At 29.5% G+C, this 19,226-nt stretch overlaps 1 protein-coding gene across 1 annotated transcript in view; it reads right to left on the bottom strand.

Annotated features, from left to right (window-relative positions):
• Window positions 1–18,689, bottom strand: part of LOC129958883 (Kv channel-interacting protein 1-like) — a 111,400-nt gene extending 92,711 nt beyond the window's left edge. The window contains exon 1 of the mRNA XM_056071605.1: window positions 18,343–18,689. Within this exon, the coding sequence (XP_055927580.1) occupies window positions 18,343–18,517 (175 nt within the window). The 5' untranslated portion in view covers window positions 18,518–18,689. The remainder of the gene's footprint in view (window positions 1–18,342) is intronic.
• Between the last annotated feature and the right edge of the window lie 537 nt (window positions 18,690–19,226).

The raw sequence follows: 19,226 nt of genomic DNA, 5'->3' as shown, positions 1-19,226 counted from the left end.
TAGATGTTCCATCCTATATTCTCTATTTCTCTTTCTATATTCTCTATAAAAACTCCTTTATTTATTCTCTATTTTTCTTTCTACCTTCTTTATAGAAGTTTCTTTCTGGTTTTCCCAAACTTACGAAACTAGGCCCACACGAATACTCATTTTTGTCAAAAACTGAGGAAGCACATCTTCAATTCTATTATTGAAAGCATCGGTATCTAAAATAAAAGTTTTGTGGGGCTGAAAATAGATCAGACATGGAATTGTTATCAAATTAGTTTCAAAAATTAAATGATTTTCATATTCGTCTGTCGAGTTAAGCTGTGGTTTTTGTTTGGCTAGTCTGTTTAGAGCTTTCGCTATGGCTAAGAAGCTGTTTCTTTTCAATGGTAATAAATATATGATCCCAGGAAACTACCTTAAAAAACCTTACAGGAAAAAACATTAAGTGAAAACTTAAAATTCTTTAGCCTGGGCAAATTCTTTAACTTTCGCCCCGCAAAACAGCCAGTATTTAGTTTTCCTAATTTGCTTTTATCTTGATCTGAATAATCCATTAAATATATCCTTTCTGATTGCATGTCCAGCACTTAATGCTTGAAGTTTCTAATCGCGCTGTCTCTCTCTTTCTTTCTTTCTTTGAAGCTATCTCTGCTCTTTCTCAAAACATTTTCCAGTCTACGAATTTGAGTTTCTATTGATGACTGATTTTAGGCATCGTATCTTCTATTCTAGTTGCTCAAAAGTATCTAATTTTTCTGGAAACTGATTTTCCTAACTTGCATTTCCTCTTAAATACTAATATTGATTTCAGAACCTTGGCATCTATCAAACAAGTCGCTGTTTACGCATCCACGCTATAGACTGCATCCGTGAAATATTATGCTCCTAGCCTTTCAGAAACATCGATACCTCAGTTCATAAAAGTCAAATGTATCAACCACTTGATGTTTGTCACACCTTTCTGCAGGATTTCTCCCGTCTCTTCAAAACGAGTCTGCGCTTAGTAATAAAAAGCTAAGCATCCTTCGAATCGACATTCAAGTGGAGTTTAATTATTGATAATTAATTCATTTTATCCAAGAGGACTCGTTGAAAGACTTCTACTGTTCGTTCACGGAGAGACGCAACGGCATGATTTCCCCTAGTCGGATTTCCCCATTTATTACGGTCATAGACGACGTCAAATTGATTTTTAAACACAATCAATGCTGTTTGTCTAGCGAGAGTTTATAATTTTGCATTTGAAAGGGAATTCATTTTCTAGCAGCAAGGAAGTAACATTTGATCCGACTTCGAGTGTTTTAATTTTCTTTTCAACTACTTCGAATTTTATTTCAACATTCTTCATATCAGCTTAAATTTGGATTTTTAATACTCATAATTCACCTTATATTTCGGCTTTAAATACTGCTTTTTCAGTTTTAACTTAGTACTGGATGCCCTGAAGTGCTTGCCTTGCTTTTAGCGCATCGCTTTTATTTAATCTTTTCCTTCTTTCGTCTCCGCCGTCAATTGTTCTTGAGCGATTTCTGTTTTCTTCCCCAATGCTACTATCACAATTAACGGTTTCTCACATTTACCTACCTTAGATCAGGTCACAGATATTCACAGGAAAATCTAACTTCAGTGTGACACCAGTTGTTACACCCTGTACAGTTTTTTTTTAAATTTTTTAAAAGAAGCACAAATGGTTTTAAAAGATTAATTCGTAAATATTGTAAAACTCACAAGGCTTCAATTGCTCTGCCAACTGTCAAAACTAAACAGCAGAGCAACTTGTCCGACTTTTATAATCTCATTTTCATGCATTAAAGGGCAATGTCTGAAGCGCCGGCATTCTATAAAATATCCAGGCGTATTTTTAAGCAAAGTATGAAATATGAGAATTATTATATATTTCCCCAAGGCGTTAGAAGGGCATATGCTGTTTAGGAAAAGTATGAAGAAACGGTTCCTGATAAGTCTGTTATTTAAAAAATCATTCATTCCTTAAAAATGTAAATTATATTTTGAAAAAATAAAGAAAAAACACCATTTTTCGAAACACTTAAAAAATCCTTATAATTTATTCGAAATGCGTAAAAAATTAAATTGTTTAAGACAGAATTTAAACCTTTCTTGTTAAAGAAAACCAAATAAAATATAAACCTACATGTTGCATTAAAAATAGAAATTACTTTAATTTTAATTGCACTTAATTTTATTTATTAATAACCGCCTTTGAAACTAACTGGTTCGTTAAAATTTTCAATTAAATATTTCATATAAATTAGTCTCAATGCCTTCCTCGGGAAAATATTTTTAAGTTTCGAATTTTCATAGTAATATAACTCTTACTGTTTTGTTCGTTGAATTCTATATTGACTTAACTTTCAGTATCTCCCCCCAAAAATTGAAACGGAAGTGATTAAACTTTCTGTTTCAAATTAAAATAACTTTTTTTGTATTTCCCGTTCAATTTATACAGAAACGTTTTTGCTGAAACCAAACATGTCTTTTAGAATTATAAATACAGAAAAGAAAATCATTCAGGATTGAAATCTTACGTGTACTACATAATACTTTTTTTAATATAATTTTTATAATATCTCATCAAAATTTCTCTGATGTACGATAACATTTAATTTTCAGTTTTAATCTTTAAAAGAACTTAAATAGTGTAAATAATATATATTTATTTTTCACTCAATAAATGTGCAGTCGCGGAAAAATAACAGGAGCCACCCAGATTTATTTTTCAAACGATCATCCTATGTGAAAATTAAACGTACTAACTTAAAGGTAGCAAATTAGGAATAGAGGTAATATTAGGAACATTAAATGATGCCTCACCTAAAATTTTCGTAGGAGGTTGCCTACATATTTAAATTTGCACAAACATTGAAATTTCCTATGGCAGCAACCTTTTTTGATGTTATGAATAGATTTCCCATGGAAAAAATAAACGGAATACAACTTTTGGTTAATATATCATGATTGCATCGGAAGATATTTGACATTTTCTATTTAAAGGTTGTTCCCATATTTAGATGCGTAAAATTTAGATATTCTCTGAACATCGAGAATAGTATTTTTTGTCATATTTTTAAAAAATTTTAAAGCTTCAATCCTTATGGTAAAATCATTTATTATTTCACACATGACAAAATATTTAGAGCGAACATTTTAAGAGAATCTTGATTCTTTTTTGGGAAAGAAATGTTCAAGAGTATTGAAAATTTTGTTCAAATTGCACCCGAGTATTATTCTCCATTATGCTGAAAGCATTAAAATGAAAAGTTTTGTTGTAAACGATATCTTTATTATTTAAAGGAAATGCCACTTTTAGTGTTAAAATTAATATCTTACCGATTCACAGAGAAAAAATTAACTGATTTGAATTCTTTTGAGCTTTATTCTTGCATTTCTTTATTAGTATATACTATCATCACAGCTTACCATTCATAAATAGACAGCAGATGGTATATCGCTTCATTTTACAAACATACAAAAAAGCAGTGTATTCCTTTCACTGATAAATGTAAATCAGTTTTCTTCCCTGTTTACGGGCAACATAGTGTTCTTTGAAAGTACTTTTTCTGCCCCAAGATTTCATTTCAGCAATGCTGCATCCTTTAAACACATTAATTAGTAAAAAGAGTGAAGAATTTAAATGGACTAATGAATGTTCTCGAACTTTCCAAAAGGTTAAAGAAAAAATATCTTCAAATAAAGTTTTGATCCCAATTTACGTGTCGTTATCGCTACGGACACTTCACCTTATGGGCTTGGGGCTGTAATTTCACATATTTGTTGATGATGGAGAGGATAAGCTTATTGCCTTTGTATCTAACAAAGACGAAACATAACTATAGCCAAATAGACAAAGAGGCATTTCAATCATTTAAAGATTTAAACATTTTTATCAATAATTGTTTAGAAAATTTATATTACTAAAAGTTCATAAGCCTCTGGTCTCTACTTTTTGGGCCTAAAGAAGGGTTACCTATTTGAAGTACAACTAGGTTATTATATTATGCCATTTTCCTTAATGGATTTGATTATATCAAATATCTAGAAACAAAAAAAAAACATGGAAATGCATACGCTTAATCGCGATTGCCTGTGAAAGAAACTTCTGACGCTGTAGGATGTTTTCCAAATTAGATTAGGACTATGCCAGATACTGCTAAAAATTTGGCTTAAACAACTAAAAGTCCTTAGAATTTAAACCATTATATAAAAAGTTAGTAAAAAGAAAATCGATACTGGAATTAGGATTTTTTGGGAAAGATGGTAATTATGTATATTTTACAAAGAGAAGTAATTTTCGATAGACATAGAATTGTACTCTTTAAAATGTATCAAAACGTAGATTTAAACGAACTATACTGCACTCATTTTGTAATATGTAAAATGAAATTTTTAGCACTTTCATATTTTTGGAGACCAAAATTGGATAAGGAGATTGAATCCTTAGCTAAGTGCTGAATTCAATTTTCTAAATACGCGAAAACTCCTGAAGCAGTATGGGACGCGCTAGGATAGAACCTGGGACCTTTAGGTTAGCAGTCCATTAACAATCCGATTATGCCAAAAGAGATGTTCGGGCAGAAGCGCTGTTACTGGCTTATATGCAATTCACCACACTCCTCCTAAGACAACAATTCATCCTTGTGAATGGCCTTCAACACCATGAGAAAGGATTCGTATTGACTCTTCTGGTCCTTTTATGAATTCCGAGTATTTAATTGTAGTGGATACATATTCAAAATCGCCTGAAAGTTTCACTATGAATTCCATTACCAGTAGTAAAACTACCGAAATATTAAGACCACTGTTTTGTTGATATGGTTTACCATTACTTCTGGTTTCTAATAATGATAGTTCATTTGTTCCTAATGAATTTCTAACTTTTCTAAATAAAAATTACATCATATTAAAACAAGTCCATCATTTCCAAGTTCTGATGGAAGACAGAAATATTTTTTCAAACTTTTAAAGATGCTATGTAACAAGCAAAGATGACTTGAGTTGTAGATTTTATAAGCTGCAGAAATTTCTGATGCAGTACCCTAAAATACCTCATTCTTCAGCCCTGCTGTCGCCTCTAATGATGTTTTTAGGATATTAATACACTTTTTTATCTATTGCGCCAAAGTGAACATGTTTCTGTGAAACATAATCATGCTTCAGAGTAATCATGCTTTTTAATTTGAAGTCGGAGATAAAATAGCCTTACGTGACTTCTCAAATACCGAGGGCAAGGAATTATTCGGAATAGTTCTACGAAGGGAAAAGAAGGTTTAATTATCAAATATAAATTGGTAATAAAATCCATCTTAGGCCCATAGTATGTTAAATGAGATCTATTGGTGGAGAGATTTCTGTGTTCCCCCTAACTCGAATCAAGTTTTCCAGCCACTCCAGAGACGCCGCCTACATTTAAGAATCCGACTCTAAAAAGAGATTACTCCCAGTATTCCCCCCTCTTGCTGCTGATGGTGCAGTTGGATGTTCAGTAGAACCTCCATCAACTTCAGTAGTTATTCCGATTGAATAGGACTTCGAATCAATGTCCTCCATGCATCCTAATAGCAAGTAAGTGGCCAAGTTCTAGAATCAAGAAACCGCCAAATAGACAAGATGTAAATTTAGTAAATAGCCATGTGTTCAATTAAATTTGTTATTATTGCGGCTGAAAATTCTTTTCTTAACAACAGAATTAATGTTATATTTAGTTGGCTGCAAATTAACTCCATCTGATTGTAATTGCGTTCTATGCAATGAGTATCAATACTACTCGTACTTCTGTAAATATGCATAAAAAATGTCAGTTGAACTGCCACGTTCTTTTATTTGCTTGCCCTAGCTCTGGAATACAACAATCTTCTGAATGGGAGAGTTAAATCTTTGTATTTTTATATAGTTGGAAACATACTTGAAAAATATTGTAACATATCTCTGATTGATTTCCTTGGAATGTGATCAATTTATATTGAAACTGCACTTCGGATATTAAATTTATAGATAATGAAAAATTTATCAGATATAGAAATAAAATAAAAGTATGCAAAATTCGAAATTTTGAACTAGCTATTTTTTGGAAATGCATGTAAGCAATGTATTAAAAATACATATTTTATAAGCACACTTTTATTAGTCTACTAAAAAATTGTAATTTTTATTAACTGTTTCAAATTCTTGTAGTCTAATTCATTGTTATATAAAAACCATATGTAAGTTTTCATTGTAAATAATATGGAATCTGAAAATAATTTTTTTCTGAGATTCCCTACGAAATGACACTTTTCATATAGAATCAATATTTGATTAAATAATTCGGCCAACCGATATTTAAGACATTAAAATATTGAAACAATACTTTGTTATCAAGAATACAAAAGTGAACAAAATTCCAAAGCTCCAACCCTTCAGGAAGCGAGGTAAAAACAAATTACAAAATTTCATCTTTACAAATATGAAACAGTTCAATATAAGTATATAAAAATTCCTTTTACTTCTATAGAAATCTAATAAAGTCGAACAATATTTCTCTGAGCTAAAAATGATGAGACCATTACGAAAAATATACATAACACAAAAAGAATATTTCTTAAACATATTCATTTGTTTTAATATCAAATTATCGAAAACAGATAAATCAAAGAATATTTCTACAATAAGTCAGAATTAACAGAATTATGACATATACAAGGGAAAAACTGATTTTCCAAAAGTTATTACTCAGGGCCACATATAAAAAAGTCGGTCTTTTTTTCAAGAAATGATATTGGAAAACTGAATTTGGATTTTTCCAATGCCCGTCGGTTATTTCACTTCAGTTAAGTTGTCATTGCGTCAAATTTGTTACTTGATTGCTAAAACGTGTTAAAGTGTGAGTAATTCTGGGCGATTTTTATGAGTACGTGCTCTGAAGTAGTACGGAACGATCTTCTTGAATTGCTATCTCTTACAGAGTTCTTTCTCGACGTCACGTTGCTATAGCAACCACCTCTTGTTTTCCTCATCGGATAGTTTGGAGAAGTTCATCGATGATTTTCTGTACTTTAAAAATGATGATTTCTGACGTTTGTGCTACTTCTGTGCCATAAAAAAGCCAACATAATTGGACTAAACAAACTCAATACATAATTATCCATAATAATGCAAATATTACCTTCTGAAAATATCAATAAACTTCACAAAAATATTTTTCTAATTGGAAAAGTGAATTTTTATTTGAGATAGCAAATAGCGATTAAATGACTCAGTCATGAGATTCTTTCAAAAAAACTTTTGACATTTCTGCTTTTTTGTCACGAAGGATTTCTTTATAAATTTAGAACAACAGGAATACAGAATAGAATTTTAATCCAAAGGCAATCTTTAGGAAATAATATATAGATTCCAAACAAGGTCTGTTTTCTGAAATACAATTGATTTGTGTTTCATTTGAGTAAGTTAAGTTGATCTCATCTAAGGATATTCATCTATAGTTGGAAACTTGCGAATTCATTCAGTCTTTAAATATTCCCCCGGATTAAAAATCAAAATAATTTTAAAGCATATTTTAGACATATTTATTTATCAATGCCCTCAAATATGTATATACTTCTCATTTCTTTTGTATGAGAATTGGTTATAAGACCAGTAATTGGTAAGTGAAAAAAAAACAGCATTCAGGTACTTAAAGTTACCAAAATATTAAAAAACTCACCTTAACTTATCTAAAATGTAAACAAAATATTCTTGTTTTGGGAATGTATTTCATTATTAAGAAATAATATTTCCAAACTTTCGTTAGGCTTTTAACTAAAAATGAATCAAAATTGTACAGGTTTTCTTTAATACGTTCGTAGCAAATTATTGCCCCCAAACTATTTTACGTCTCTTTAAAATCCAAGAGATAAACTTTTCAGATATTTTTTTCTAATTTTAATAAATTTTAAAAATATTTTAAGTACCATTTACAACAATATTATTCATTGTATTAAATACTGGATTTATATTTATGCGCGTTGCGATGATGTTAAATATATTTTTGAGCGCACTTTATCTCTGCATTATAAGAGAATTTTTTTAAAAAAATAAAGGTAGATGAATCAAGCTTAAAACATCATACTGGTGCGTTGTACCTAATTACAAGCTCAAATATCCCATTTTTTCAGTTCATGCTGAACTAACTCTCGGGAAGACTGAAAGGCGCTCTTCAGAGATAGCATTTACACAATAATATATTCAATATAGTAATACAGCAATAGATATCAATTGTACGTATCTCTTGAAAGCCTTGTATTCTTTACATATATTTGTGGTCACCAATTCTGATAGTACAATATTTTATCGCATGTGCGTAAAGCTAATATTCGATTCTGATCGCACTGCACACACCAAATTCCTCTCTCCCTATAGAATTGTTGAGTTTATACCAAAGTCATCAATTGTATTTAAGTATTCTAAACTTATTCTTACTATTTGGAGGATAGCTACTGTCTCAAAAGATGGAGAATGAATCGAATTCATTGTAGTTTATATATTTCAAAAGAAAATAAAAAAGCTATTTCGCACGTGATTAGAAGAATATAAGAAGGATTACATTTTTCGCTTACGTTCATACTTCATCGTTAGAAGAATTGTGCTTAAAAGGAAAATCTAACATTAGAATCATAAAATGTGTATTTCATCTGAAGACGGGTTTTATCTCATGGATCTTTTGTAGAGGTAGTATAGCGATTGTGCCTTACTACACCAGCTTTAATTCTCTTTTATTCTACTGGATCTAAAGATATTTTTCAGAAGGATCGAAATCGACGTGCAGGCAACTGATCTTATTGAATCAACTTATTACCAACGAAACATCTTTCTTGAGATATTTTTGCGTATATTTTCTTAATTTAATAAATAAAAATATTTAAGGATATAATTTCTTGCAAAAATCAAAAGAAGACATCGCCAAGAAACTTTATGTAAAGAAAGGGAGTAGGCAATCCACAAAAGTAATAGTGGAGATATGATTACTTTTTGAACGGTAAAAAATCAGAGAATTCTCCCTCATAATTTCTAGAACTGTCTCTCATTTTAAAATGTTCTTTAAAAAATGCTGGAATTTTATTTGATATTAATTTTTAACTTTTAGGTTCATGACAAAAATTCTTAGATAAAATGAAACCCAGAAATTTTTTTACTGCCCATAAGTAGCGGGGAAAAAAAAGAATTTTCCCCTGAGGCATAAAAAAATATTTTGTCTTGATAAAATAAGAAGTTTTACTATCACAAGATAGAACTATTTCATTAAAATGGTAAAAAGAAGGCCCAGTTTCGGCGACGAAATTCTTTTAAAATGCACATAGATTATTAGGTATGTCTTTTATCTTTTGACTTTAATTGTAAGGATTGAATTTTGAAAACCTGATTCTGAATTCCACTTTCTTTGCAACATTCGATTTAAATAAATCAGAGCTCAGAGCAGTGATAAAATGCCGGGAGGTGATGGGCACGAATATCTAATTACCATAAGCCCATGGTGACAAAACAGTTGTGAAGAAGTTTTGTATGCAGGAAAATAAACTGGACTGTCCTTGAAGCTTCCGCAATCCTCTGTCTTTATGTGAATAGGAATCGATGTTATATAAGTTTTGTATACAGATTTGTTTATGTGTTCTCTCGATATTTGGGATGGGAAATAGGTGCATTTAAAGTTTATTGTGCCGAAATCAAATATTATTTTCACAATGAAGGAGATGGTGCTTAAATAATTATTCTGAAAATTTCAACTGATGAAAGAAAAATCACGTCATTTAAAAGTATTGATAAGCTGAGAGTAAAGAAGAACTTTATAAGAATTATTTAATGGACAGAAAGAAATATTTATGGCGCCTGCAGTAAGATCTTTTAAACCGGCTAGAAATTTGCAAATTATCCTCTAAATTTGAAGATATGAATTCTCTTAAAGCGAATTAAAATTCTTTAGGAGTTTCATTTACAACTAATTTGGCACAGTCATTGCCTGTACTTGAAACTTGCGCCAAAGATGTTATCAAATTGCATGATTAGATTCACAAATGGATGATAATTTTCTCTTCCGAATGAAGTTCAAAATTAAATAACCTCATTATTTCTTGAAGATAAAAAGAACAAATATGAAGCAGGGTTTGAAGTGTCTAAAAATTACCTATATAAATATTGTGCAGTAAAACTGAAAGTTAAGAGGCTCTAGAATAAGAATTCGAAAACCCTTTCAGAATTGTTCATCAAAGGACAATATAAGGAAACTGAAATGACCGGAATTCGGATCAAAGTATTTCCGAAGGGTTCTGAAGATTTTCACCTTTTGAAATATTTAACTTAAATTTATGAATCACATAATTTATCTAAAATCGACAAGTTTTAATATTTAAAATCAATCTCTGACGCTCGCGTCCCTATCAACTTCTATTTTTCCACTAATAAGTGAAAATATGCGAATGCGATTCAAGAACGTAACGTAAGATTTTTTCGGGAGAATCTCTTAGTATAAATTTATATTTAAGATTTTGTTTAACTTGTAATGAAGAATACATCGAGTGGAAAAATATTCCTGTAATTTGAGCAATAATCGACGATATGTTGGAACCGAAAGATTTTGAAAGAGAAATTTACTGTTTTTTTTTTTTTTTTTTTTTTTTTTTTGTTTCATCCTGCGAAATCATATTTGCCTAAAATTGCTTTGGAACTGAGTAGAATTTCCGAAGATAGTCACAATTCTGCAATTAGATATCCCTGGGAAACTACATATGTTTTCTGTACTATGAGGTTCAATCGGAGAAAAATTTAGTTATTAGATAATTTGAAAAAAAAAGTTGAAATAATTAGACAAAGTAATGAAAGTAATATTTCAGAAGTCCTGGATCTGTCAACGATAGTCACGAATTCTTCTCAAGAATAAACATCCTGAGGAAAGCAAAATTCCATATTTTGTAAAAAGTATAATATTTCAACTCTCATTGTTTTCTGGCTCAAAAGATGTCTTACAATAAAAAAAAAAGAAAAGGGAAAATAAAGGGAATATGCTTATTATATATGAATTATGAGCGCACAAATAGCAAATATAGAGATAATTGAAATATTTAAATTGTGCTGAGCAACATGCCCGTTAATGCATTCTGATAAAAAAAGGAAATTTTGTCGTTCAAAATTAATGAAAATAGTAAAGTTGAAAGCGATTTATCGAATAATATTTTCAATGATGAAGTTTATTTACAGATAATTTTCCTAGAAATTGTAGAAATGCATGTTCAGAGATTTTTAGATAGTGCGTCCTCTTAATTATGTGTATTTAACAGAAACAAAAACCTGTCAGGTATTAAACGTAACTTGTAATTTGGAGCGTAATGAGCAAAGGCATTAAAACACGATATTTATAAGTGAAATTGTCTATGTATTTCATTCATGCAAACTTTATTTTTCTTCTGAAGTATAAAATTCAGTAAGTTACACAGTACTGTTTTTTTTTTTTTTTTTTTTTTGCACCAGTTTTGCAGATTTTTAGCCTTAAGAAAATTCCCCCTAAATTGAAAAGAAAATTGTTAAACTTTTTACGTAATTTTTATAAAAAATATAAGTTAATAAAACTTACGTAAATTTTTACGTAATTTTTATAAAAAATATAAGTTATAAAAAAATAAGTTAATTTTTATAAAAAATATTGTTTTTATAAAATTGAAGTTAAAACCAACATTAATGAATACCTTCTCTAGTTGGAATTGCTGGCAATGAGCAAGCTCATAAAGCTGCCACAATGTGTAGGAAAGATTCTGCACCAATTTCAAATAATCCATTAAATTGTTGCTTTACTCTAAGAGGCAGAAGATGTGGAATGTGAAATTGGGAAATAAACTTCATTCAATCAAACCTATGGTACAGTTTTGACCGTTTCTAACAAGCAGAAAATCTGATACTATTTTAACTCATTACTCAAACTTCATTCAATCAAACCTATGGTATAGTTTTGACCGTTTCTAACAAGCAGAAAATCTGATACTATTTTAACTCATTTACGGTTGGGACGTACAAGATTTACTCACTCTCAATTATTGCTTGAAGAGCAGCCAAATCTGCGATTTTACTATTCCTACTTTCTAATTACTGTCAGAATTTTAAAATTTCAATTCCCAAAGTTTACATTTTATCAAATCTACTTCGATTTAATGTTCTGCATTACTTGGAAAAACTCCAAATATTTATATTTTGTATTTTGTATTTTTTGTATTTCGATAGGCTTTTATTCTCTTAATTAAACATTGTTCAGTTATTTAACTGAAAAATTTCACCGTTTCTTACTCAATTGCAAAATTATACTTTTATCTTTCCACGATTTTTACAGTTTAGTCTAATGCAGTATAGTGAGCAATAGCACTTAAGCCAAAACATCAACCCAAAACCAACCAATTAATGAAAGCAAATAAAGCTTTTTAACAAAATTCAAACTTTCCAACCTTGTATACCATACAATGTTCAGGGTAACTAAGTTTTCTATTTTATAAGAAATTCTTCCCTTGAGTTTTCTTAAATATTTAAATTTTATTAGAATAATATGAAACAAATATATAATTTTCGTAACAAATTGATAATTAAAACATGAAATGGTACATTATAAAAAGAAATTTGTTTTAAATGTATTATATTTGATAAAATGAGCAATTCATAAAATTTTTATATTTGGCAGCGTTGTGACGAAATGTGTGATAAGCTGAACATTTTTAACTCATCATCTACAAATTCGTCATTTTATTTATAAGAATCTCTTTGCAATAGCATTTAGAATACTGAATAAAGAAAATTCGTTTAAATATTTCTTAACTCTAACTAAAGAATAAAACAAATTGAAGCAATAAATTCGCATACAATTGTATTTTTGGTAATAATTTATAGCTTTGAAAAATTATCTTTCATTTTAGACATTCTATGAATATCTACTCTTGCAATTCAAAAGTAAAAAATAAATGAATGAATAAAAGATTTAAATTTAGAATATAAAATATACTTTCGACTTGAAAGATTACAAATTTGTAACAGTCAAATCAATCCGGATTTTGGCTATTCGTGTTAATAATTCAAGCAGTAGTTTTGCTACATAAAACAAACGAACTTCATGTCATTAAAATAAATAAGAATTCTTTTATTTTCAATTACAAGTAAGTTCTGTATATTCATCAAAGAAAGAAAATAAAGATGTTAAGAATATTATATGTTTACGTACCGAAATAATTTCTTTTGCTTTAGTCAATATATACCGTGATGCGATATAAAATCATAAATTAATATTTTCTAAGCAGCATTTACAAATGCATGCCTCAAAGTTTTCTATACAAAGTTTTCGAGATACAAAGAAAAAGAGATAAAGAGGAATCAATCATTATACGATCAATTTATCATCTTTCCTTTGAGAATGGCATTTGGCCCACTGATTACTTTCTCCTAAATAATGTTGTAATAAATGTTAAGATCAGAAGAAAGTTTATTTATTCAAATCTATTGGCTACAAAGAATTGAGGTCTTACATTGCCGCATAGAAGAATGCAGAAAGAGGCCATAGAAAAGAAGGACATCATTTTTCTCCATCTCAACTCTCGAAGAAACCATGCTGAGAACATTCAGCGGTGTAGAAAATAAAATAATGCAATTTTATCTTTTATCAAGAACACAAATCTTTTTCGTCTTGGCAATGAGGTAGCCGGCTGTATTGCTGGATGTATATTTAAATGGAGTAAATTTCATGCTTATTGAGAGAAAAGCTGGAAGATTACGTATTCTAAGAAAAAAGTATCTGTATTTCTTTATCAAGATCACTTCATTTGGACTTATGATACTCATCGTTAAAAAAATATGCAAAATCAATCATAAAAAAATCCTTTCCTCAGCAGTTCTCTTTATATATGAAAAGGACCTAAAAGTGAAATTCGAATTTCCTTTTTCGGAAATTCACTCAATTTCGGAAAGTAACTCAAATAATTCACTGATAAGTGAGTAAAAGAGATTTCACTTTGCCAATTGTTTTAGTTTCGAATACTATTTTGGGAGAAAATAATATGTAAGAGAAGAAAACAGAGCAGGGAAAAAATCTCAACTGGTTTGCAAAATTAAACAAAGTGATTTGGATACATTATTTAATTTTATTATTATTCTATTTGCAAATATTTGCAAATTTCTACATAGTGAAAGGTGAATTTCAATGGATTACGTTATAAGAAATGATTTTGAACTACTAACCAAATACTTTTGTTGAACATGTTAAAAAATTAATAACATATTTCTACAGTCGAGCCTTAAATTTTTACTTTCTGTATACTTTTATATTAATGATCTGTGCAACTGCTGCAAATGAACGAGGATTGTGTGAAAACATGAGTGCTCTATTCTTCTTGACCACGGCACATGAATGAAGGAAATAATTAAGTACAAAGCAAACATTCGAAAAAGTGCTCTCAAAATTTTCTTATGAAAAATTCTGCATTCTCTAGATTATGCATCAGTACTTTTAAAATCAGATAATTAAAATTCTAAATGTGCTATTTTTTTATTTTTACCGACTGCATTTTTTAAAAATTATTTTTTATTTTTTTCTTATTTGTATAAATCTTTGAATATTTGTGATGATTTTATAATTTCACATAAATAATTGGAAAAACTTTGGAGATAATTTCAATATTTTATAATTTTATCAACTGGCTGTTATAATGATTTATTTGGAGAATTTCCGTCCATTTCCGATAGCTTTTAGTGATCACAATAGAGTTGAGCAATCGCGATAATCACCCTTTCAATTCATTCCTGAATGGTAGTGGTTTCGCAAATTTCCATTTATTCACAGTTACGATTGATTTAATTGAGTTTGTTTGGTATCTGCATAAATATGGAGAACAAAAGAGATTATTTTCATCATTTAATTCCCTTTTATTATCATAAAGGGAAAATGTTTTCAAGTCGCAGTAAAGGGATGTGGATTTTAATGAGATAGTGTTGTAAGCTACCCAAATTATTTGTGGAATTCAAGAGAAGCAAATTTCAAGTATAAGATACATCATCCGTGAAGAAGCTGATCACCAATAATCAGCATATTATCGTTCATGAAATAGCAGAAGTATTGAATCAAGTCATTTGTGATTATTTGATAAGAATTATCGCTGGCAATCGCCTTAATTGTTGGATATCTAACAAATTAAGAGAAAATACTATTTCTCAAACAAAGCTAAAAGAATTCATTTTCGAATTGAATGACACATAGAACTTGTCCCGTAATGTTGACCGAAAACAATCATAATAGGATCGAGTTATCAACAATCACTACAAAGTTAATATTCATTTCAAAAAAAAAACGAAAAAAACATATTATGTTGCTGTTAAAATTAAAAGTGCAATGACTATTACTAGCTCCAGTTACCTAATCAAACAATTAATTCAATCAAATACAGGGTGATTCCAAATTCATGGTACAAACTTGGAGGGGAGATAGAGAACAAGAATACAAACAATATTCACATAGGAAAATAAAATTGATCTTTCCTTTTTTAAAACCCAGGTTGCAATCTATTATTTTAGTCACAAATACAGGGGGTTTCAATTCATCTGAAACACGGTGCTTAGTTTCTTCTTCACTATTTTAATGAAATTTTCAACAGTGATACATTTAATAAAATAAATATTTATCGTACAAAATGTATTGCACATAAGAGATGGAAAGAAGTGAAGCACATAAGAGATGGAAAGAAAAAAACAAGCATTTAATGATGGCGTCATTGAAAAATGCAATTCCAGTGTTTACAAGTACTGTTCAAAATTCCATCCACCAACAGCAATGCATGTCTGACAGCGTCGGTAGAGCGATTGGCGTATTATGCCAAAGAGGCCAAATATTTCACGCACACGCACATCAACCACTGGTATTCGAGAAACGAGATTCTAACCTGATTCAAATGGAGTCTTATAAACAAGATTCTTCAGATGATCCTAGAAAAAATAGATATATCGAGAAATCGGGGTGGCTAAGGGACTGGTCTTAAACTTCCAATCCATCGGGCTCCAAAAGAGGCATTCAGGTAATTGCGAGCATCACTGCTGAAATGGGCTGAAGCTCCATCATGCTGGAACCATATTCGGTTAAAAACGGAGATTGGAACATCTCGCAGCTGTTCTGGTAATACTAATTCTCTTACAATAAATGACTGTTTTAAGTAAATGTTCTCACTATTGAAAATTTCATTAAAATATTTTTACCAGTGTAGTAGTTAGAATCTAAACACCTTGTTTCAGTTGAGTTGAGACACATTGTATTTATGACTAAAGAAATGGATTTCGCCCTTGGTTTTTCAATGAGACGATTATTCTTATCCTTGCTCTCTACCTCTTCTCCAAGTTTGTTCCATTCATTTGGAATCGCCTTGTGTAGTAGAGGGACAAATCGACACCCTAACAGCAGGGCAATTTGAAACCATCCATTAACTGGAATTGCCAATAAAAGGGGTTCCAATCAGAGTAGCACTAAGACACAAGTACATTTGGCTACCCGGTGGAGTTTGATAGAGCTTCCCTATCTTACCTCTATCTCCTTATAACCATGAACTGACACCTTCAATCTATCATATGTTTCGCTCCTTCTGAAATTCCTGAAAGGGAAAATATAGTTTTCTGGAGGACTGCAAATAGCATTTTGAGCAGTTTTCAACAGTAAGGTAAGGGAGTTCGATAAGAGTGGAATAAAAATACTTCTCAAAAGTGGGAAAATCCTTTATAGATAATATGGAGCATATACAATTGGATACATTTTCTGTATAAAAAAGTATTTTCAATTTATTTCAAAAAACGAATGAAAAAACGAAACTCTCCGAATAACTAACTCAATATGCTGAATTTAAGGTTTTTTCCTTGTCTTAGTGTAAAACTTTAAAGTATTGAGATTAAAATTTTGCGAGCATTGTCACTTCAAAAACAGAAAAAGCAATTTTTATCTGTGTTTTTATACAGCATCGTAATTAGAAAATAGTTTTGTGTAATGTTATTTTCATATATAACACAGATTGCACTTAAAATGTATAAGGAAGGAAGAGTGAAACATCTATATATAAACTACATATTATATATAACTGTATACTATATCTATAAACTATATATCTATTTACGAGGGATAAATCAAGGCTTTCACTCTGTCAAGGGAAATTAAAAGGGTGATTGTGAAGAAAAAGCTTGGTTTTTTTAATCACTTATTTCAATGAAAAAAAAATTATTTTGTATATTTGTGTGTTAACGAGAACGAGATATTATTTTAATACTTTCAGTTCTTAATTATATATTAATTGAATAAAATTTGGAATCCATTCAAATGGCACAGTCTGGTGGAGAAGTCTAGACAAAATTAATTTCATGATTTTAAAATATTTATAATAATCTTATATAAATTAAATACTAAAAAATAAATGAATAAATATTTTTTAGTATACATGTACAAATATGTTACTAAAATGTACTCTAATTAAATTCATACTTTTTATTTATATTTTCCATGGAAAAGTAAAATTTAATTAAATAAGAATAGATTTAACTGTCACTGAATGACTATTATGAAGTAGTTAACACATCTTAAATTTTTTCATCAGTATATGAAAAACTTTTCAAACTTTATTTCATATAAAGAATGATAAAATAAATTTTGTCAGTATTTATTAATCAGGCTGATTAAAAAAAGTCTTTGTGAAAAATTATTTTATATTATTAATTCATGTTAATTTTATAAGAGGATCTTTAGAAAAAATTCTTCTAAAACCAAAAGAAAGGAAAAAAGAACTTTATCCGTTAATTAGCAATGTTTCAGATTGCCTGAACAATTTTTATGCTTTTATTTAACTAGGCACTTTTACCTCACATGTTTCCCACGATGCCATGAATTATTATAATTAATATATTTTATTAAGTATAATTAATTCATTTAATTTATATATTTTATTATAATTAAATATTTTAGAACCCGGTAATCAGTTAATCATTTAATTTAATTTTATTTTTATTCCATTCGTAAAGCGCTACATGGTGATGAATTCGAGAGAAATTTATATCAAAATTGTTTATAGTAATAATAATGGACTATAAATTAAAAATTAGAAGTATAAAAATTTAGCTTTTTACCACATTAATAAAAGTGTGCTTAAAAAATCGATTTTTTTTAATCTGAATATCAATAACTCCATGTATAATTTGAATATACAATTGAAAATATAGTTCTTATGTCACTCATGACAAGCCCTGTCATATGAACATTACAAAAAGATGGGAATGAAATAAACAAAAAGAGCATCCGCAGAAAATTGAATTCTGTGAGATAAAAGAAAGTTGTCTACTTACGTGTTCTTCTACCCCATGTTCTCCTTATAAATCTAATCAATCTTTGATAAACGCTGTAAATCGAGACTCCAGCCCCCATAGGATCGTCGTCGAAATAAGCGGAAAAATTTCCTTCTGTCACATCATCTGATGCATTTGATATTTGATCTTCATGGATCGATTCTTCTTTGTGCATTTATATTCGGAAAGTAATATGCAGTTACTCCTTAGAATGTTACCCAGTGGAACGGAGGATTTCGCAGGAGACCAAAAATCACTTTACTGGAAAGATGATAAAAACTTTTGAAGATGGCTGAAAAATACTTTGAAAGAATTTTTTTTCTTTATTATCGTAACATTTTTGGCAGCATCACATCGATTTCACTGATATTCGTAGTTGCATCCGGGCTATGTATATAAATATATATATATATATATATATATAGAAATATATCCAATTTCTTGGGAACAATAAAATAAATATGTGTTTGTATATATTTTTGAGGCGTAATATATAGTTTGGGGAACTATATGTCTTAAGAGAACTACTCAGATTCCACAATGCTCTCTTTTGTTAGAAAAAAATTATGACGTAGGCACTCCGTTTTCGATGATTTAGGAAATTTTACTGGCTTAAGATGCAAATTTTTTTGTTGATTCTGGATATGTAGTAGATACCAAGTCTCAATTATCGATTCATAAGTAGAAAAATATGATTTTGATTTTTATCGTTTCTAGTGGATTAATAAATAATGTCCACACTTTCTTTACAGTTTTTAATACAATGGATATATCTTGAAAGTTCTCGATCGTTAAAAATACCGATGTTTACCTGAAAGAAAAACAAAATTTATATAAATAATTTTTCAAATTTATGGCATATATGAAATATGATGTCAATAGAT

Source organism: Argiope bruennichi, chromosome X1, assembly GCF_947563725.1.
Source record: "Argiope bruennichi chromosome X1, qqArgBrue1.1, whole genome shotgun sequence".
NCBI classification, from domain to species: domain Eukaryota; kingdom Metazoa; phylum Arthropoda; class Arachnida; order Araneae; family Araneidae; genus Argiope; species Argiope bruennichi.
This window is presented reverse-complemented; position numbering and strand designations above follow the sequence as displayed.